At 38.9% G+C, this 22,682-nt stretch overlaps 2 protein-coding genes and 1 long non-coding RNA gene across 6 annotated transcripts in view; 2 read left to right on the forward strand and 1 right to left on the reverse strand.

The window, feature by feature from the left end:
* The first annotated feature begins 5,999 nt into the window (after positions 1 to 5,999).
* fpgt (fucose-1-phosphate guanylyltransferase) lies at positions 6,000 to 14,422 on the forward strand. Of its 2 annotated transcripts, none has more exons than XM_061888289.1 (6): positions 6,000 to 6,101; positions 8,729 to 8,906; positions 8,987 to 9,154; positions 9,971 to 10,063; positions 12,749 to 14,201; positions 14,313 to 14,422. In XM_061888289.1, exons 2-5 carry the CDS (start codon positions 8,813 to 8,815, stop codon positions 14,158 to 14,160), a joined length of 1,767 nt encoding a protein of 588 aa, XP_061744273.1. In that variant the 5' UTR covers positions 6,000 to 6,101; positions 8,729 to 8,812; the 3' UTR covers positions 14,161 to 14,201; positions 14,313 to 14,422. The 2 variants fall into 2 exon arrangements, with proteins under 2 accessions (XP_061744273.1, XP_061744272.1); XM_061888288.1 differs by lacking the exon at positions 6,000 to 6,101 and adding an exon at positions 6,122 to 6,416.
* On the reverse strand, positions 12,025 to 16,558 carry LOC133543613 (uncharacterized). Of its 2 annotated transcripts, XR_009804426.1 has the most exons (3): positions 16,417 to 16,558; positions 15,957 to 16,075; positions 12,025 to 14,026 (listed from the first exon to the last, which is right to left on the reverse strand). It is a non-coding gene; the product is annotated as an uncharacterized LOC133543613 (long non-coding RNA). The 2 variants fall into 2 exon arrangements; XR_009804425.1 differs by lacking the exon at positions 16,417 to 16,558 and having other exon boundaries at positions 15,957 to 16,414.
* tnni3k (TNNI3 interacting kinase) overlaps positions 15,980 to 22,682 on the forward strand; it is a 60,944-nt gene continuing 54,241 nt past the window's right edge. For both annotated transcript variants that reach the window (XM_061888286.1, XM_061888287.1), the window contains exons 1-4: positions 15,980 to 16,169; positions 16,291 to 16,399; positions 16,474 to 16,559; positions 21,114 to 21,211. In XM_061888286.1, coding sequence (XP_061744270.1) covers positions 16,130 to 16,169; positions 16,291 to 16,399; positions 16,474 to 16,559; positions 21,114 to 21,211 — 333 coding nt within the window. In that variant the 5' untranslated portion in view covers positions 15,980 to 16,129. The remainder of the gene's footprint in view (positions 16,170 to 16,290; positions 16,400 to 16,473; positions 16,560 to 21,113; positions 21,212 to 22,682) is intronic.

Genomic DNA, 22,682 nt, shown 5'->3' on the forward strand with positions numbered 1-22,682 from the left:
TATAGTATTAAGGTATGACGCAATTAATGCACATGTCAAATTTTGTGCTGTAATACAAAAGGGTTGGCTGACCAAATGTACAAAGTATAAGGTGTATGGGCAGCCCATGGTTAATGTTGCCAGAAGGCACAGTTGCATGACTGTGGTCTGCGTCTAATATCTACTTGTTCATATCTATGCAACGTGTCTACATATACTAGTGGCCACTTTCTTATTTGCCAGTGGTACCTGTTTTTGTAAGCTCCATGAGAACAGACTCAGCAATGGTGTGACTCTTACACAGGACAGTACTGTCATCTACTGTACATAGAATAGAATAGAATGTACTTTATTGATCCCTGGGGGCTGAGGGATATTCAGCACCACAGTTCGCTCACAATAAACAATGATAATAATAAATAATGTAATATATACAATATATTATTCCATCCATCCATTTCCTACCGCTTATTCCCTTTTGGGGTCGCTGGCGCCTATCTCAGCTACAATCGGGCGGAAGGCGGGGTACACCCTGGACAAGTCGCCACCTCATCGCAGGGCCAACACAGATAGACAGACAACATTCACACTCACATTCACACACTAGGGACCATTTAGTGTTGCCAATCAACCTATCCCCAGGTGCATGTCTTTGGAGGTGGGAGGAAGCCGGAGTACCCGGAGGGAACCCACACATTCACGGGGAGAACATGCAAACTCCACACAGAAAGATCCCGAGCCTGGATTTGAACCCAGGACTGCAGGAACTTTGTATTGTGAGGCAGACGCACTAACCCCTCTGCCACCGTGAAGCCCACACTGGCTGGTCCGATGGCAGTGAAGTCTCATTGAATTGCTACAGTGAATTACAGAACAATATATTATATATACAATATATTAAATATGAATAATATAAATATATTCTACATATATTCTACAATTAAGTGCAGGCAAGGAACAAAGGCATTATACAGTCTGATCTGAAGCCCACAGTAAAGAGACGTAACTTCATCACGTCGCCTGGTTATTGACTCCACCTCAATATATTACACCTGCGAACGAGCAAAATGAAGAAATACGCTTGCAAGTTCCAAAACGAATGGAAACAAGAATTTCAGTTTATCCAGGAGAGTTCGAAGGGGAAGGGGTATGTTGCCTGTAAATTTTGTAGAACAGACTTCTCCATTGAACACGGTGAACAGATATACTCAGCCATGAATGAAGTACTGGCTGTCCAGAGTCGAGACCCAGGATGGACCGCTCGTCGGGACCCAGGATGGACCGCTCGCCTGTATCGGTTGGGGACATCTCTACGCTGCTGATCCGCTTCCGCTTGAGATGGTCTCCTGTGAACGGGACTCTCGCTGCTGTCTTGGATCCGCTTGAACTGAACTCTCGCGGCTGTGTTGGAGCCACTTTGGATTGAACTTTCACAGTATCATGTTAGACCCGCTCGACATCCATTGCTTTCGGTCCCCTAGAGGGGGGGGGGGGTTGCCCACATCTGAGGTCCTCTCCAAGGTTTCTCATAGTCAGCATTGTCACTGGCGTCCCACTGGATGTGAATTCTCTCTGCCCACTGGGTGTGAGTTTTCCTTGCCCTTTTGTGGGTTCTTCCGAGGATGTTGTAGTCGTAATGATTTGTGCAGTCCTTTGAGACATTTGTGATTTGGGGCTATATAAATAAACATTGATTGATTGATTGATTGATGAACGGTCAGCGAAGTGCCCTCTTTGGGGATTGTAATAGAGATCCATCTGGATTCATCAACTTAATTCGAAACATTTCTTCACAAAAAATGAGATCTTTAACATCAATATTTATGGAACATGTCCACCAAAAAATCTAGCTGTCAACACAGAATATTGCATTGTTGCATTTCTTTTCATAGTTTATGAACTTACATTCATATTTTGTTGAAATATCATTCAATATATATAATTATAAAGGATTTTTGAATTGTTGCTATTTGTAGAATATTTTTAAAAAAAATCTCACGTACCCCTTGGCATACCTTCAAGTACCCCCAGGGGTACGCGTACCCCAATTTGAGAACCACTGAGCTAGGGAATGTAAGAACTCAATTACCCAGCATGCTACAGTAGTGAAGAGCATGCGCGGTAGCCTCGTTGAGTGTTGGACGGGAGGGCACAGCACGCATGGGCTCCCCGGTGGCCGGGCAGACCTTCGCTGCTGTTGCCCGGACTCCTTGTTTTTTTTCTATACTTATTAAATATATTATTTCAGTTCCAAATAGCATCACTGACATCAACGGCGACGTTTGATGATTATTTCCATCCATCCATCCATCTTCTTCCGCTTATCCGAGGTCGGGTCGCGGGGGCAACAGCCTAAGCAGGGAAGCCCAGACTTCCCTTTCCCCAGCGTCTAGCTCTTCCCGGGGGATCCCGAGGCGTTCCCAGGCCAGCCGGGAGACATAGTCTTCCCAACGTGTCCTGGGTCTTCCCCGTGGCCTCTTACCGGTTGGACATGCCCTAAACACCTCCCTAGGGAGGCGTTCGGGTGGCATCCTGACCAGATGCCCGAACCACCTCATCCGGCTCCTCTCGATGTGGAGAAGCAGCGACTTTACTTTGAGTTCCTCCCGGATGGCAGAGCTTCTCACCCTATCTCTAAGGGAGAGCCCCGCCACACGGCGGAGGAAACTCATTTCGGCCGCTTGTACCCGTGATCTTATCCTTTCGATTATTGACAAAATAAAAAATCCTGCGGTATAAGAGTCTTTGGCATCTTTGGCAGTCTGCTCTTTGTAGTTTTACATTTACTCAGGTGGTGTCTTCTGTCATACACACACACATATTTATATATAAATACACACACACACACACACACACACACACACACACACACACACACACACACACACACACACACACACACACACACACATAAATACATGTAAATATATATACACATATACACATATACACACACATATTTATACATATATCTACACCCACACATATATATACATGTCTATACATTTATATACACACACATATATACACATTAATATATACATTTCAGTTCATCTTCAGCATTGGAGCATTCACACGCAATTCTTTCAGGAATTACCTCATCTAGTTTTAAATTTCTAATAAAAAAAAGGGAAAAAACAATACAAAAAAAGATACAACAATACAACATTTCCACATTTTTTAACCTATTCAAATTATTCCACCTTCAACACATTGCACCATTCTGGAAATTCAAACTTCCCATTTTCCTAGTTCAAAAAAAGTCCAGGATTTTCCAGAATTCCAGTTTTCCCAAACAACTACTCCTTCCACATTTTTCAACATGTTATAACTTTCAAGGCTCTGGCTGTTATTAGAACATTGACAATCTATTTTGCTGTCTGACACTTTGTGGACAGCATATCAAAATCACCAGTCAATGGCAAAACCAATATGGAATGTCAGCTTTTTACAGAACTTTCATCAGATTGTTTGCTTTAACAATTTTGCTACTTGGGAGACTGACACAGGCATTCTGCTTTTACACACACCACCCTGACCTACAGTTTCAACATTTGGTACTTCTTAAAACCGTAACTTAAAAGGGTTGGCTGAACAGCTACCAAGGTACTATGCAAATGGCGTCTATGTTAATTACCGAACCGGAACTTAAAAAGGTTGGTTGAACATTTATAAGGACTATGAGGCCAGTCTGCGGCCAGGCAGAGCCTTGCTGCTGTTGCCCGGAGGGCACAGCACGCCTATCATAGGTTTTTTAAACCTATGATATAGGTTTAAAAAACCTATATCATAGGTAGTGGGCTGTTTTAGGGAATTTTTGATTAAATTATCCGTAGTAGCAATATTAATAATGTGTGTTTATTATGCGTAGTGCACTTAAAATAATTATGACCATATCTAGGAATTGATATGATGCGAATTTTCCGATTGTTTGCTTGGTGCTTTGATAAACTGAACGCATATACATGGTACAATATTGTGATGTAATGAGAACTACCCTACCCAGCATGCAACAGGAGTGACGCGCATGCGAGGTAGCCCGGTATAGGTTGTGTCACCATGACGGCATCTTGTATGTTGTGATATGCACGCTCTGAAAGCAAACGTTAAGAACTCAGCCAACACGCCTCGTCTGCATTATTCATAAATAGACAGACAACACATATACTCCGCTGCTTCACAGGCCGCTGGATGTAGCCGGCAAAGTATTCCCATGCTAGTTAGCCGGTCTAGCAAGCACGCGTCATTCAGTCCAAAACGGCCCGATCTATCCACATTCAGAATTGTCTGGCGGTTGTAAGTGATCCCGGAGTGACCACGCTGTAAGCCAGCCATGAAATTTGCAGAATTGTCCGGTATTTTTGCCAAATGTTCCATCTTTACCAACAGCCCCTCCACGCCGAAGCCCGTCCGGGCGCCGCCATCTTTATAAGAAAAGGCGTTAACAAAATAAAAGCATGTAAATAACATACGCAAATGCGCGATAAAATAATTGTCGGCAATAATAGATTGATGAGTTAACTCGTAATTAACGCATTAATCTGCCCACCCCTAATATATATTATATATATATATATATATATATATATATATATATATATATATACACACATATATATATATATATATATATATATATACACACATATTTATATATACATATACACACACATATATCTACACCCACACATATATATATATATATATATACACGTACATACATATATACACACACACATATATACACATTAATATATACACACACAGATATAGATATATATATTTATATGTATACACAAATATATACACACACACAATTTCTATATATAGGTGTGTATATATATATATATATATATATATATATATATATAAAATGAGTGCAGCATAAAGCGAATAAATTGTTGATAAAAAATATAAATGACATAATATAAATAGGCCCCCAGGCAAATTATTTTAACCCAATGTGGCCCCATAGTCAAAAAGTTTGGGGAACCCTGGTCTATCTCATATTCATGAAAATAAACACGGACGCGAACTGAAAAATATCGCTCTCATCACGCTTGTATCAATTCAGAAGCGATACTCAACTTCGTATCGACATTAATCCTACTTGGGTCGATACCACCACCCTTTGATAGTGATGGGATCGGCAGTTCTTTTGACTGTACTGAATCACTAGAATCAGTTCCTTAAATTGATTCGTTCACCGAATCACTTCTGCGTGCAGGTCGGGGAATCATGAGTCAGTCAGTAACAGCTTCCCCAGCTGCAGATCTCGCTGTGTGTGAATCTGACAAGATAATAACAATTTATTTTAAAATTTGCTACAAATATAGATAGGCGCCAGCGCCCCCCGCGACCCCGAAAGGGAATAAGCGGTAGAAAATGGATGGATGGATGGATATTATTTTCTTTTTTTTCCTTCTTTTTTTTGTGTCCTCTCCATGAAGTGTCCATGACATTTTAAAATGGATCTGAAAACAAAATTTAAAAAAAAAAGTTTTTTAAAGTGATAAAAATTACATACACATTTACAAATGGTATTATTATTTTTACATTTTAACATTTGACACGACGACCAAATTGAAACTTGTTCTTAAATGTGTTTGAAATGCAATTACTTTCTACATTATTACATTACATTTATTTTAACAATTCACAGTGGATTTGACTAGATGGAAAAAATGTGCTACAAGTTTTCTTTTTTCACATTACATTTTATTATTTTAACATGTAATGTTTCTAACAAAACATACATGTTTTAAAAATGTAATAAAAATCACTCTTCCTTTTATATCACATCCAATGTGGTGTTTTTTTTTTTTTTTTTAACAATTATGATCACTCTAAAAAGCGGTATATAATAAACACGATATGAAAAATAGATTTAAAAAATGTGTGCTGGTCGGCGAATCATGACTCAGGCAGTTAGAGTTTCCCCAGCCGCAGATCTCGCGTTAGCGAACGTGATTCACGTCGCGACACAGTCAGTTCCCTGCGTCAGTACGTTTGCGAACGTGAATCACGTGACTCGCGCCAGTCCCACTCATACCGGCATGGTCGCAGTGGAGCTTAACTGAATTTAGAAAGGAAATAATCAGTTCAGGAAGTGATTCGGTTCAGTACGTTCACTCAAAAGATTCGTTCTTCAGAACGAATCGTTCGCGAACTACACAACACTATCACCATGCCGGGAGCGCGGATGTTGTCATGACCATGCTTAGGACTACCGTTGAGAACTCAGCCAACACGCCTCGTCTGCATTTATGACAATTAGACGGACTGCACACCATTGTTGTTACGTCCTTTCGTCTATATATGTGTCAAAATATGCGTGATACGTTAACAAGCGAGCGCAATCTGGAATGTTGTGACGTGATGACGTCACGACGCGTGCGCGGCTCCAGCTGTACGTGCACGCTTCTGTTTTGACCGAGGTATGTCGCAAGTGTTCGCTTCTTCAAGTCGTGTAAAAAATAATGTTGTGAAGTCATAATACTGTTGGTAACAATGTTGAGACGTGTTGTGTACATTTAGGCCGAGGTCGAGTTCGCTACAATGAACTTTTGGTCGACAGTCTGCTGCTGAGTGTTAGCTAACGTTGCTAAAAACACAGTTACGGGCTTCCTCTTCCTGTTTCGAGCTTGTACGTCAATCAATCAATGATTATTTATATAGCCCTAAATCACTAATGTCTCAAAGGGCTGCACAAACCACAACACAAACCACAACGACATCCTCGGTAGAGCCCACATAAGGGCAAGGAAGACACACCCCAGTGAGACGTCGGTGACAGTGACAATGATGACTATGAGAAACCTTGTAGAGGACCGCATATGTGGCCAAACTACACTTGTTTTAAAATATAATTATCAATTATTCTTCTGTTGTTTGATACTTTACATTAGTTTTGGATGATACCACAAATTTGGGTATCAATCCGTTACAGGATCATACATTGGCCATATTCAAATTCCTCATGTGTGCATGGACATATTTCCTGAGTTTATGATATCCATCCATCCATTTTCTACCGCTTATTCCCTTTCGGGGTCGCGGGGGGCGCTGGCGCCTATCTCAGCTACAATCGGGCGGAAGGCGGGGTACACCCTGGACAAGTCGCCACCTCATCGCAGGGCCAACACAGATAGACAGACAACATTCACACTCCCATTCAAACACTAGGGCCAATTTTTTAGTGTTGCCAATCAACCTATCCCCAGGTGCATGTCTTTGGAAGTGGGAGGAAGCCGGAGTACCTGGAAGGAACCCACGCATTCACGGGGAGAACATGCAAACTCCACATAGAAAGATCCCGACTGCAGGAACTTCGTATTGTGAGGCAGACACACTAACCCCTCTTCCACCGTGAAGCCCGAGTTTATGATATATATTTAAAAATATATCAATAGCAATACCAAAAAATATCGACGTAATCCTAGTAGTATCGACTAGATTCGCTACTGTACTTGGTGTGTGTGCATATATATATATATGTGTGTGTGTGTGTGTATGTTAATATATATATATATATGTATATGTTTGTGTGCATATATATATGTGGGTGTGTGTGTGTGCATATATGTATGGGTGTGTTGTATATATGCTTGTGTATATATGTATATGTGTGTGTATATATATATGTTTATCTGTGTGTGTGTGTGTGTGTATATTTATATATATATATATATATATATATATATATATATATATATATATATACATATATATATATTAGGGCTGCAAATCTTTGGGTGTCCCACGATTCGATTCAATATCGATTCTTGGGGTCGCGGTTCGATTATATATCGATTTTTTTCGATTCAACGCGATTCTCGATTCAAAACGATTCTGTATTCATTCAATACATAGGATTTCAGCAGGATCTACCCCAGTCTGCTGACATGCTAACAGAGTAGTAGATTTAAAAAAAAAAGCTTTTATAATTGTAAAGGACAACGTTTTATCAACTGATTGCAATAATGTAAATTTGTTTTAACTATTAAACGAATCAAAAATACGACTTATTTTATCTTTGTGAAAACATTGGACAGACTGTGTTGTCAAGCTTACGAGATGCGATGCAAGTGTAAGCCACTGTGACACTATTGTTCTTTTTTTTATATTTTTATAAATGTCTAATGATAATGTCAATGAGGGATTTTTAATCACTGCTATGCTGAAATTATAACAAATATTGATACTGTTGTTGATAATATTCATTTTTGTTTCACTACTTTTGGTTTGTTCTGAGTCGTGCTTGTGTCTTTTTTCAATTGCTCTGTTTATTGCAGTTCTGAGTGTTGCTGGGTCAGGTTTGGTTTTGGAATTGATTGCACATTTATGGTATTGCTGTGTATTGATTTGTTGGACTGATAAAAAAAAAATCGATTTAAAAAAAATGAGAATCGATGCTGAGTTGCACAACGTAAAAATCGCGATTCGTATTCGAATCGATTTTTTCCCACATCCCTAATATATATATATATATATATATATATATATATATATATATATATATATATATATATATATATATATATATGTATATATACATATACATAATGTGCCTGAGTGTAGTTGTGATAGGCTCCATCTCCCCCGAAACCCCGTAAGGGTTAAGCGGTAGAAATGGATGGATAGATATATGTATGTATGTACAGTATGCATGTGCTTCTGTTGTGACAAAGGGAAAAAAGAGAAGTACACAGAATATGTCTACAATCCTCATTGTTGTTTCTGCTCACAGATGATGCAATAAAAGCATTCAGCGACGCAAGTTCAACTCCTTCACTTAAAACCTACAGGACAGCGCAATTTCTACACATATGAAATGGCCCTTGTACGTGATGACGTGAACCAAAGGTCTATCCTTGACATCAAAAATGCAACAGTCGAAAAGCTTATGAAATTTAAGTCTTTGTGCGGTGAGTTTTCAAACTGTTTGATTGTTTAATATGTTTACAGCTATTAATTTCAAAATGTCTTGTGCCGTCTTTACCTGAAGGTCGGCAAGTGGACAGTGGTACATTTTGGGACGTGGTGGTCGTGACTGCCATGGACGAGAGACAGAAATATTCCTACGAGGATCAGATCAAAAAAAAGGTTGACCGCAAAGTACTCCCGCTTGGTATTCCCTACAAAGTCTTCTCAGATCCCCCTGGATGTAAAATAGGTGAGTGTGGCAACCTGCTCAATTAATATAGTCCTTACTCAAATGCTTGTTTGCTAGTTCAATCAGTTATTATATACATAATAACTTACATGTAAGTATATATATAATGTAATAATGGGCACATTTATAATAACATCTAATATTAACATATTTTTATAATTTAAGCATATGCAGCGCATTAATTTAAAAAACACATCACAATGTTCACTTTTTTTTCAACTATCACTTGTAACTGTCACTGTCGACTTTATGAGAGCCAACAAATATAATAAAACATCACCTACTGTACAATGTCTGCTGTTGTTAGGATGCCGACTGCTAGGATGTTCATATATATTCCATTTAGATGAAGAATGACTCATAACCCTCGCGAAGAAAAGTGGGGTGGAACCAAGCATTTAGTTACTTGTTTGTCTTTGGCCCTTGGCACACTGCAGATACAAAATTAAACAGAAGGAACCACAAAAACTGGAAAAACAGCAAGGGTATAACAGCAACAGGCATTAACAACAAGTGGTGTTGTCGGCAGCTGCGGAAAGTAACTTGTAATAAAACTCAGTTACTCATAAAATAATCTGTCAAGTAAATAAGTTATTTTTTTAAGAAGTAATCAGTAATCAGATTACTTTTTTCAAAGTACCTGGCAACACTGGACATTATAAGTTTGCTTCTTCCTGCACACAATGTTTCTTTTTGTAATTTTCTTTTTTTGGAAATGTCTTTTTTTTTTCTATGGTGTAGATAAAGAATGCTTTTGGTTTGTTTTGAAAAAATCTAAAAACTAATTCCATGACCAATGTCTCTTTTGTTTTCAAGGCAATGGAGGCTCCACGCTGCACGCTCTGAAGAACCTTAGAGATATCTATGGCAAAGCTCTTTGCAAAATGAAAGTCCTTATGATCCATGCAGGTCAGTACAACTAATATCAATACAGTGAAACCCTTTTATATTACAACCCACGTAGGTCGACCAATTTCATGACAAATATGTTGACATGAAATTTGAGACCCTACAGCAGGGGTCGGTAACCTTTTTGGCTGAGAGAGCCATACAAGCCAAATATTTTAAAAAGTACATATAATATTTTTTTAAGACTGAACACAACTAAATGCGTGCATTTTGAAGTAAAACCAACATTTTTAGAGTATAATAAAATAAGTATCTTATTCTTTTTAATAACACTGTTATTCTGAAGCGAACAAACAATAAATAAAATACTTCTTACCATTAATGCGACTTCTTGAACAGGTGCGGTAGTAACCCGATGGATGGATTAAAATGCATGAGAATGTTTTATATTTTGAACGTTATTTTTGACACTGTAACTACCAGCAGAATTATTCATTACTTATCGTGTTAAACAATGTCAGCTAAGATTTATCTGAGAGCCAGGTGCAGTCATCAAAAGAGCCACATCTGGCTCTAGAGCCATAGGTTCCCTACTCCTGCCCTACAGGGTCAGTTCTTTGGAAAAACTGTCAGTTTACGCCGACACGTGTTGTAATGTTGTTAACTTTCGAGCAGCATGAAATAACAGCAACACCCTCCATTAAAACACAAATGCAGTGATTACTTGTTTAGTTCAAACTAAACTTCAAAATAAAAGCACTGCAGTGTTAACCTTGATTCTACCACAGTAACTAACAAAATGCAGTCATTAAAAATATATATTTTTAGATATTTAGCCACCAGAAGACATATTGTAATTGTTGTCAAGACTTACAATGAAATTACTTCAGCCGCGCTGTTAGATAAGAGTTGCGCTATGAAGGGGATATTGGATATCAATGATATAAATTTGGTCAATGATGGGGTTTTTAATACTGTTATATTCTGATAATGCAGGTTAATGACACATTCTAGTTGTGTCTGCAAATTTGTCAGCAACAAGCGAACAAACAAGTCTTCAATGCAATGTAGAATTCTAGCTCGTGGCTAACTTTCGTCCACGGTGCAAGGCCACTTCTTAATCAGCAACCCTTGCCTCCGTGGCGGCAAATAAACCACGTTTCTTACAATTACCATCCCTGGTGGACAAATAATAGCTTAACATGTTACATTACACACCATAGGAGGATAAGCTAGAACTCTAGAATGTAAACAAAGGTGGGTGGATCAATACTAATATCAAGAGTAACAATAACAAGTACAATATCATTATTTGTTCAATAGGTTAGATCAATATTTTTTATTATCAAATATATAAGTCCCTGGGCTCAGGAAGACTTAAGGGTAAAAACCAAATGATTTAAATCAGAGCCATTAGTAGGAAATAATTTGGATATTTAATTGATATTGTTACATCACCATCCTGTGTTTTTGTTTATTACTGTGATCTAAACTGTATTAATAAATGTTTTCATTCAATAATATTGAACATCTAAAGTAACAGTATAGAGCATTTATGTGGCCAATAGTGCCTCTGTAACTACTTAGGATTGGATCAATACTCAAATTTGTAGTATTTTCTAAAACTGGTGTAAAGTACGGTATTCAAAAAACAAAAGAATAAGAGTTTATTACATCTGAACAGAAATTTAGAACCATGTTACAGCATAATGAAACCATCTATGACAGTAAATTAACAGTATATTCATAAAAGTTTTGACAAAATAATGCAACCAGAAATGACGCAATACGTTACCGCATATGTCAGCAGATAAATTAGGAGCTTTTGTAACCCATTTTGAAATTATATCATCATTTACATACCAAATATTATATCTTGATATATATCGTTATCGCAGGAGCCTGCAATATTTTTTACAATATAGATTTATACCGCCCATCCATAGACAAGAGTACATCATACATGGAAACAGAAAAACTGAAATCTGCACAAATGGAGGAAAATGACAGCAACTATCTGATGGAGGTTGAAAAATCCTTTATTACCTATCACCTCTTATGTTTGTGTTCAAAGTCACAAGAAACAGGTTTTACTGTGCATTAAATACGAAGAGTAACACAGAAGTGCAAAAACACTTCCACTCTGGCTCTGTACGTTTCAATATACTGTGTAACACCCACAATGACCTTATTAGACACCAGTTTTCAAAGATGACTTGCAACCACACAACACCGTATTTTTCGGAGTATAAGTCGCACCTGCCGAAAATGCACAATAAAGAAGGACAAAACATATATAAGTCGCACTGGAGTATAAGTACCATTTTTTAGGGAAATTTATTTGATAAAACCCAACACCAAGAAGACATTTGAAAGGCAATTTAAAATAAGTGTAGGTTATATGACGCATAAATAACCAACTGAGAAGGTGCCTGGTATGTTAAGGTAACATATTATGGTAAGAGTCGTTCAAATAACTATAACATATAGAACATGCTATACGTTTACCAAACAATCTGTCACTCCTAATTGGTAAATCCGATGAAATCTTATACGTCTAGTCTCTTACGTGAATGAGCTAAAATATATTATTTGATATTTTACGGTAATGTGTTAATAATTTCAAACATAAGTCGCTCCTGAGTACAAGTCACACCCCCCGGCCAAACTATGAAAAAAAACTGCGACTTATAGTCCGAAAAAAACGGTATATATGTTCATGAGAACCCTAAAATTTCCCTCCAGGAGGGTTGAGTCAGCGCCTGCCCAGTGCCAGCGCCTTCGGGAAGATCTTCACCACCTTGCCGCTGGGTGACCCACTCTACCAAATGCTGGAGCTCAAGCTGGCCATATATGTGGATTTCCCCTCTCACATGAAGCCTGGCGTGCTGGTGACTTGCGCCGACGACATCGAGCTCTACAGTATCGCAAATGACGAAAGGCTGGTGTTCGACAAACCCGGCTTCACTGCTCTAGCCCACCCCTCGCCGCTGTATGTTGGCACTACCCACGGCGTGTTCGTCTTGGAGCCACCTGAGGACTCGGCTTTTCGAAAAATGGAGACGAAAATCTGCTTGCGCTTTCTTCACAAACCGAGCATTGAAAAAATGCGAGAAAGCGATGCTGTTTGTAAGAAGAAAAGCGATTGTTTTCCAATATGTGATCCAGAGTTTGTCTACACAGACAGCACCTATTACATGGACTTTGATACTTCTCAATGTCTCCTTAATGTGCTCAAAGAGCTAGGACCTTTAGAGTGCGAGATTGACGCATACAGCGATTTTCTCCAAGCGTTAGGCCAGCAAGCCACGATGGAACACACCTGCAACACAGCCAACGTCACCAAACATGATAGTAGCCTAGTGGACGTCCGCCAAAAGATTTTCCATCTTCTCAGAGGGACTCCGTTGAACGTGATTGTTCTCAACAATTCAAAGTTTTATCACATAGGAACCACGTCGGAGTACCTCTCTCATCTCACCGATGTTGATGGCTTGAGGAGTATGCTGAACCTCCTATCGTGGAATTTCAGTGTGCTCTCTAATAAAAACATAAATGAGGATTCCTGTGTGCTAGCCAGCCTCCTCCTTTCCAGTTGCTCTGTAGGAGCCGGGTCCGTGGTGGAGTACTCCAGACTGGAAGAGGGGGTGTCTGTAGGCAAGGGCACACTGGTCAGCCGATGCTGGGTCAGTCCAGGCTTGTCAGTGCCCGACGGAGTCTCTATACATACACTTTGTGTGACCCAGCAGAACAGAAGCGGCTTTGTAACAGTCGCTTTTGGAGTCGACGACAACCTAAAGTCCGGCGTGGAAGCTGCTGCGTCTATGGAAGGACTGACCCTGTGCGGGGTGACTCTGGACGCCTGCACATCCAGCTGGGGGCTGGGAGACCAAGTCTTGAGGTTCTCCGGTGACACGTCCCGCTGTAGTTTGTGGAACGCCTGTTTGTTTCCAGTTTGCTCTGATGCAAAGAGCTCGTTCTCTGTGTCTCTCAAGATGCTGCAGGCCGTCCTGGGCGGATCTGCTTTAGAGTTACAAGACAGGAAGTTGATATCACTGCAAGAGGCCCTACAGTGTCAGAATCTGCAGGAGATGCAGAACTTCACAGACAGACTTGGGTATGAAATTGCACAGAGAAGGCTTCCCGCGAAGGAATGAGGAGAGTGACGGTTTTTCTTCAGACTCAAATTAGGATTTTGGTAAGATTACACCTGTAACAACTGTTTTATGAATATATTTTTTTTTAAATCAACCTCTTATCTAGTTTGTTTATCTCCAAATGTTAACGTGCACCACATTTTTCACTGCAGATGGAAGTTGGTCAACCCAAAAACAATCAACTGCAACTATTCTTCTCTTCTATTTCAATATTCCAAGACTTTGTGACAAATAAATACATAATAAATTATGAGATACTTTTGTTGTTGTTTTGCTCATTAATGACTTTGTTCAGGAGAAAAATAGAATGGATGGCCTGATTGTCCTGACAAAGGGAAACACCTTGATGGTGGAATAGTTAAAATCGAATGACAAATGTGGGAGAAGTAGTCGAAAGAAAAAATGAGAAAAACAGTGGTGTTTAACGATGGAAATTCCTGGAAAACCTAGACATTTTTTTTTTATCAGAAAACATTGGTTTTAATGTCCAGGCTGAGTGGAGTGTGTGGAAGTTTGAAAAATGTCCTTTTCATTTTCAATGGGATAAATGTCCAGCAAAACCTGGAATTCTCGGTAATCTGGGATATTTGGAAAAATGAACATGAAATGGTTGCCAGGGTGTCTTACTTTTGACCGAGCCGAACATTTTGATACTCAAACGGTTTTGATCAGATGAAAATATGCACTGTATTGAACAGAAATCAGACCTATTTTGGGCTAACAAATACATAATATTAAAGATGTGAATCTTCCCACTACTCAAGATTCAATTTGATTCCAAATTTTGGGGTGAAAATTAAATTCAGATACAATTCTTGATTCAAATGGTTCTTGATTCTAGTAAACCGGTTCTCGCAATCTATTAATTTGAATGTAAATTATATTAAAAACCTTTTTAAAACTGGTTTGAGCTTACAAAAGCTCCCCTTTTCTCCTGACATATATGCACACTGAGTAAAAGCAAAGATGGCCTCAAAACAACTTTTTAAAAAATCGTTTCATGAAAAATTTGAATCGAGTCAGAATCGTAATACATAAGAATCACGATTCAGATGTAAATAATTTTTTTCCGGCACGCCGACAAAATATATACAGTACATGTTTTATATATAAATCTATATGTTAGAGGTGCTCAAAAATATTGATTCTCATCCAAATCGTGATTCCGATTAATCCGATTATGAATTGATTTATAATTTTCAAGAATCGATTTGGTGTAAATCAAGAATTGTGTTTAATTGAGAATGAATTCTGAATCGACTCTTGAGTTGTAAGATTCCCATTCCGAATATGTGTCTGTAAATGTAATTTATTTTCTACTTTTTTGTCATTTTTACGTCAAAATATTTTGTTAAATGTTGTCTAAATGTTTTTTTTAAACAAAGTAAGTGTACAATTTTTTTGGAACTATGATAAATAAACTGTGTAATGCAAAAATCTAACGCTTTTTTTTTTTTAATATTACAAAATCATGTGGGTTTTTTAAAATGTGTTTATCTTTATGGTTGGGCCTGAGCCCATACATATAATTTGTGATTTAAAAAACATTTATAGTCCAAATGTAACATTATATGGATTCCTGAACTATGTTATTGTTTGCTGATTTTATCACCAACATAAATATGGATTTTGTAGAATGCCTAAGGCAATGTTTTATGAATAACAGCAGGGTCTTGTTCCCCCAAAAGGACAAGATGATTCAGACCCTCCCCCCAAAAGTGTGTCCTCTGTCCTTCTGAACTCTGTCCCCTCACAACACCAGGTGTACCTTTGCTCTCTCACACACACACACTTACCAGCGATGATGGGAGATCAGTTGTCGGGGTTGTTCGTTGGCCGTTATTATTTTTAGCCCACAGCCTTGATCCTCTTCATCTGGACGAGTGCAATTGTGACCGAGTGAGAGATTGTATGCCTGCCTGTTCACCAACGACAACACTGCACATATCATCAGTCACAGACTTTATCGATGGGGAATTACAAATCAAGACCATCACAGACGTGTACAGGTACTGTTACAGCTTTTGTTTGTGAGTTATAGCTCTAGTGTGTGAGGTTCAGTTGTTTTGAATGGTTTGAGCCTATACTTTTGAATCATGTCTAGTAGACCATTTGTGTTTGCTGCTAAAGATGAATGGAAGAAGAAGGTGAGTGAGTCGTACTCGGTGATCCTAGAGAAGCTGGAAGATGACCTCCAGCTTAAAGACAGTGAACTTGTGGACCTCAAACTAGCATTCAGGTGAGCCAACATGAAACTTGCCTGCATCTTGTCTGGGTGGTTCGGGCTTTCCGTTGATTTTCTTTGTGGCTTAGCTCCGACGAGGCGTTTCAGAAAGTGAACTTGAACTACCGAACGGAGAAGGGCCTGTCCTTGCTGCATCTCTGCTGCGTATGCGAAGGTATGTGTGGCCACCACGCACTATTAATAACTTGTCAACAATACACAATCAGACTGAAAGACCAGAATGATACTGAACGACAACAATTGTTTTTTGTATTGGTTGAGAGTCTGTGACCACAGGTAGCTTAAAAGCAATCATTTTAAACCGTATTGTCTTAACACACCACTACAACAGATTTGAAATTTCTGAAGGGACATATTGTACAAAATATTCAAAGCGCTTCACTTTTTCTACATTTTGTTAGGTTGCAGCCTTATTCCATAATGGAATGCATTCATTGTTGTCCTCAAAATTGTACACACACCATAATAACAATGTGAAAAGTTTTTTTTTTAATTGCAAATGTATTACAAATAAAGTTAAAAGTAAAGTCAAGTAGATAAAGTACCAATGATTGTCACACACACACTAGGTCTGGTGAAATTTGTCCTCTGCATTTGACCCATTCCCTTGATCAACCCTTGGGAGGTGAGGGGAGCAGTGGGCATCAGCGGTGCCACGCCCGGGAATCATTTATGGTGATTTAACCTCCAATTCCAACCCTTCATGCTGAGTGCCACACAGAGAGGCAATGGGTCCAATTTTTATAGTCTTTGGTATGACTCAGCCGGGGTTTGAACTCACAACCTACCGATCTCAGAGCGGACACTCTAACCACTAGGCCACTGAGTAGGTGGGTAAAATAAAATTAAAAAAACACATGTACGTAAGTACATACTCTGTTGATGTACCTGTCATGATCGGCTTAGCCGGAATAGGACCCCAACGCAGAGCATAAAAATAATAACAAAAAGAGTACTCAAAAAAGGATTGAGTACGAAATAACTAAGGATGCATACTTAAAGTGTGAGGAACAGAAATAGAACACCTGAAGTGTAAAAGAGTAACAACACAAGACTGAGCCACAGGGAACAAGAAGCGTGTGTGGAGCCAAAGCAGAGGAGATGTGCGTGACTGAAAGGTGAACTATCTGGTAATCTACTGGCGCCAAGTGAAAACTGGAGTCAGGAGGAAATTAGTATCAGGTGTGCACAGGTGGCTATGCCTCATGACCCAGAAACAAGGCAGGGCTGCCAGGTCATGACAGCACCTTTGGCAGTATTTACAGCCATAAGTATTTTTGAATACTATGCCGCAAGCTTGGCACACCTAACCTTGGGCAGTTTCGCCCATTCCTCTTTGCAGCACGTCTCAAGCTCCTTTCAGGTTGGATGGGAAGTGTTGGTTTTCATGCAGGATGCCTCTGTACATTGCTGCATACATCTTATTTTAGTTTAGGAGGTGACCAAGAACCAGATGATCACTGTCAGAGCAACATAATTCTTTCCTCTGTGGAGAGAGGAGAACCTTTCAATAGGACAACCATCTTTGCAGCAATCCACTAATCAGGTCTATATGGTCAAGTGGTCAAATGGAAGCCATTTATTAGTGAAACGTTTCCGAGATGTACCTGAAAGACTCTGACCATGAGAAACACAATTCTCTGGTCCAATAAGACATGGATCGAACTTTTTAGCATGAATTCTAAGCATCATGTTTGGACGAAACCAGTCATCACTTATGACCAGGCCAATACTATCCTTACAGTGAAGCATGGTGGTGGCAGCATCATGCTGTGGGGATGGTTTTCAGCAGCAGGAATTGGGAGACTAGTCAGGATAGAGGGAAAGATGAATGCAGCAATGTACACAGACATTCTGGGTGAAAACCAACGCTTCCCAACTAATCTGATGGAGTTTGAGAGGTGCTGCAAAGAGGAATAGGAGAAACTGCCCAAAGACAGGTGTGCCAAGCTTGTGGCATCGTATTCTAAAAGACTTGAGGCTGTGATGGCTGCCAAAAGTGCATCAACAAACTATTGACCAAAGGCTGTAAATAAAATGTATGTGTGATTTTGAAATTCTTATTACATTTGCAAAACTTTTCACATTGTCATTATTGGGGTATTGTGTGTAGAATCTTGAAAAGAACAATGTTTTCATTCTATTTTGGAATAAGGCTGTAACATAGAAACATGTGGGAAAAGTACATACTTATTTATTACACGCATATAGCCCGAAAGTGAAACAGTGGTACCTTAACTTAAGGGTGCCTCAACAAAGACTATTTTGATATAGGGGCTGTGTCTCCACTAATCATGCTTTAGTGAATTATATTAATACAGCACTTTAAATAGTGAAACCTATTTACATCTTTAAGCAAAATTCAAACCAGGGTTGGCGGCACTGGGAACATGTGGGTAATGTGTCTTGCCAAAAGACACAATGACAGGGATGACAGAGCCGGGGATCAAACCTGGAACCCTCAAGTTTACTGGCACGGCCGCTCTACCAACCGAGGCACGCCGCCTCAAGCAGAAATTTGAGTAACAAGCATCCACACCATTAGTTTCCGCAGCAAATGTCACAGTGAACCCTGTAATAACCGACCAAAACATTTGGTTTTGCCCTCTCGCATTAGCTCATAGCTAAAGTTTAACATAATTTTGTTTTTCCAAGCATGGGAAGGAAGAAAGTGAGCTGAGAAGAAGTGGGTGATATTCACTCAATTAAAACAAATGGATCATCAAAAACATAACAGAGTGTGTAACCAACTTGGCTAAGCAGTTTGAGGGGTATCACAGCAAGTATGCACCATATGGAAGCAAAATTAGTCCAACACCAGCCAAGAATGTTAAATTCATATACCGGTATGTTTATAAGAAGCAGCTGGAAGGAGATACCAAAACAATCCACTCACAAGTTGAATACTGTACATTAGTATTATATTACTTCATAAAAAAAAATTGCATATTGCATTGATTGTCAAACTTTGTTATTTGTCCATGGGCGCCATCTAGGGGTACGCTATAAAAATCCCTTGATTAAAGGCCTACTGAAACCCACTACTACCGACCACGCAGTCTGATAGTTTATGTATCAATGATGAAATATTAACATTGCAACACATGCCAATACGGCCGGTTTAGTTTACTAAATTACTATTTTAAATTTCCCGCGGAGATTCTTGTTGAAAACGTAGCGGAATGATGACGCGTATGATTACGCGTGTTTGTGACGTCTCTGGTTGTAGCGGACATATTAGCCCAGCACCACTTACGGCTAAAAGTCGTCTCTTTTCATCGCATAATTACACAGTAATTCTAACATCTGTGTTGCTGAATCTTTTGCAATTTGTTCAATTAATAATTGACACGTCAAATAAGAATGCTGTTGGTGGAAAGTGGTGGATTGCAGCTGCCTTTAGCACCGAAACACAGCCGGTGTTTCTTTGTTTGTTGTGAAGCTTTAACACAGAGCGGTCAAGCGAACATGTTTCTCTACGTCAACCAGCAAGTTTGTGGTTGGGAAAATTGTGATATTAAGTCGGCTCTTACCGGAGACTTCGGTGGATTATGCGACTTCCTCCTGTAGCTGTCAAAAAGGCAGCTGTGATATTGGCTCCTCGGCTTCTCTCAGAGACACTGGCGTTCACCGCAGCCACCCGACTTTCAGGTATGACTTTATAATCTCACTAAAATACTATTAACACAATAAGTAGATAAGGGATTTTCTAAAATTATCCTGGTAAATGTGTCTAATTACATCTAAAACGCACCCACTGCCGCCACCCGGAGCCGTCGCTTTTTTTTTTTTTTAAGTGCCTCACTCTAACTTTCCTCATCCACGAATCTTTCATCCTCGCACAAATTAATGGGGAAATCGTCGCTTTCTCGGTCCGAATAGCTCTTGCTGCTGGAGGCTATGATTATAAACAATGTGAGAATGTGAGGAGCCCTACAACCCGTGACGTCACGCGCACATCGTCTACTACTTCCGGTAAAGGCAAAGCTTTTTTATTAGCGACCAAAAGTTGCGAACTTTATCGTCGATGTTCTCTACTAAATCATTTCAGCAAAAATATGGCAATATCGCGAAATGATCAAGTATGACACATAGAATGGACCTGCTATCCCCGTTTGAATAAGAACATCTCATTTCAGTAGGCCTTTAAATTACAATGTTTGATTACAGTGTTACTGTTCAAACTGTGTATAATGTTACTACGGCCAGAAATATTAAATATTCCTGTTAAAACCTTGTTTTTACTAATACTTAGTTCTACTATGCTACGCTATTTTAATGTTGGTGGAAAAAAGTTTGAGAGCCACTCTTATAAAGTATTGTTTTTCATTGAAGTTTTCTAAAAGTTTTTTTTTTTTTTTTTTAAAGTATTTCCTTTTTAAAAGGCATGTCACATGTTAAAATTGTGTGTTTTGGGGGCAGCAAAGCACCAATTAAATACATGTAAATTAATTTCAATGGGTGGTATTGACTGGATTGTTTTGAATTACGAGCTCCGCCACAGAATCAATTAAGTTCCTAATTTGCGGCACTATTGAAGTTTTATTTACAATAATCTACATTTTCAGATTTTTAAAAAAAAATTAGATAGCTCAAGCTTTGACTTGTTTCAAATCCAAATTGTGATAGCGTATAAAAGCAACAAAAATGTATCACTCTCCAAGTACTTGTTGACTTATCTATACATTATTTTGTGTGTGTCTCCAAGGTAACAAGGGACACATCAGTTCTTTAATGGTCAAAGGTCTACGTCCTTCCAGACTGACCAAAAATGGATTCACTGCACTCCACTTGGCCGCGTACAAGGTACACACTATACACCGTAGATATAATTGAGCTACTTTGCCAATAAGGGTGCCTTCACAAATGTTATGTATAGGTTGGTTAAAATGAATTCTGGTCCGTTTCTTTGGTCAAGTGTGACCATGATCATCCGAACCCTGGTGTGGTCGGTTCACCTGAGCTCAAACTTGAACCAAAGACAAGATTGGACAAGTGTTAAACGACAGCCAAAAAAAAGCATGCAAAAATGACTAATACGGTACGTAACATGCATTGTGTCTTCCCTACTTCTTTGTGTAAAAGGGTGATCTTTAAAATATTTTTTAAGGAGCTTTTTGTGAACTGTATGATGGTAAATATAAGGATAGTCAACATGGTCAACCCAGCAAACAGCATTTGGATTTGAAGTATTTAGGTTACATCATGTAATGTGTCATTTTCTCACATTGGTCTAAGCCAGGGGTGTCCAAAGAGCCCATTTGCGGCCTACAGCTCGAGTTTTGTTGGCACTTAGCATATTGTCGAGATATTATTAACAATACATTTCTAAGGAAGAAAAAAACAAAAAACAAAGCGGAAATTTTGATACTATTAACTGAAAATATTATGATTTGTCAAGCTGACACAGTTTTGCATTTTAAAATATATTTAATTTGAGCAATTTGTATTTATTCATAAACATTTTTAACAAATTAACAAAATATAAAAATGGCCCCCACTGTTGTCTATATTTTGTTTTATAGGTGACAAATATTTAAACGCTGATTTTCTTTGTTATTTATGACACAAAGCTAAGATTATTCAGATACTTAAGCGCTGATTAACCTACACTGTATTGGTTTTAATATCTTTAATGTACAAAATGTAATAAAGTGGCCCCCACATCCGTCAATTTTTATGTGTGAGGCCCTCGCTAGAAAGAGTTTGGACACCCCTGTAGGTTAAAGTATTGAGCCACATGTGGGATCGCAGCCTGAGGCCTAATGCAATAGGTTGTATTCAGAAACGTGACCTTTGAGCAAAGTACACTAAGTGGTGAGCCACCAAACCAACATGGCTGCTGTGCGGCAAACAGAGTGCGACCTATCTGAGTATGCAAGGGGCCTAGATCTTACCACTAAAAGCAGATACGAAATGCAAACTATGCAATAAACATGTCGATCCTGTTCTGTCTCCCTGTAATGTTTGTCTGATCTTGAATGGGATTGTGCTGAAAATTGTAATTTTCCTGAAGGAACTCTCCTGACGGAATAAATAAAGTACTATCTATCAATCTATCTAAACTATCTGGTGCTCCAGACTTCATTCTACAGGACAAAACAGATGAAAACTTGGAAAAACATGGAGGCCTACAACTTCAACAGCCATATTTGTTGTCTTTTGGTTACACTTCCCGTTTACGAGTACACTGTTTTTCACTGTCTTTATCAAAATATAACTATGGATATCAACATTGTTTATGCACTGAAATCGTAATTTACAATTTCTGCCTTTA

This window comes from Nerophis ophidion, linkage group LG26 (assembly GCF_033978795.1).
Source record: "Nerophis ophidion isolate RoL-2023_Sa linkage group LG26, RoL_Noph_v1.0, whole genome shotgun sequence".
NCBI classification, from domain to species: domain Eukaryota; kingdom Metazoa; phylum Chordata; class Actinopteri; order Syngnathiformes; family Syngnathidae; genus Nerophis; species Nerophis ophidion.

Excerpts from the sequence above, each read along its gene's own strand:
- fpgt (XM_061888289.1), top strand. The coding sequence starts at position 8,813 with ATGGCCCTTGTACGTGATGACGTGAACCAAAGGTCTATCCTTGACATC. Across the intron at positions 9,155-9,970 it reads TCCCCCTGGATGTAAAATAG|GCAATGGAGGCTCCACGCTG; the intron begins GTGAGTGTGGCA and ends TTTGTTTTCAAG. Across the intron at positions 10,064-12,748 it reads AGTCCTTATGATCCATGCAG|GAGGGTTGAGTCAGCGCCTG; the intron begins GTCAGTACAACT and ends ATTTCCCTCCAG.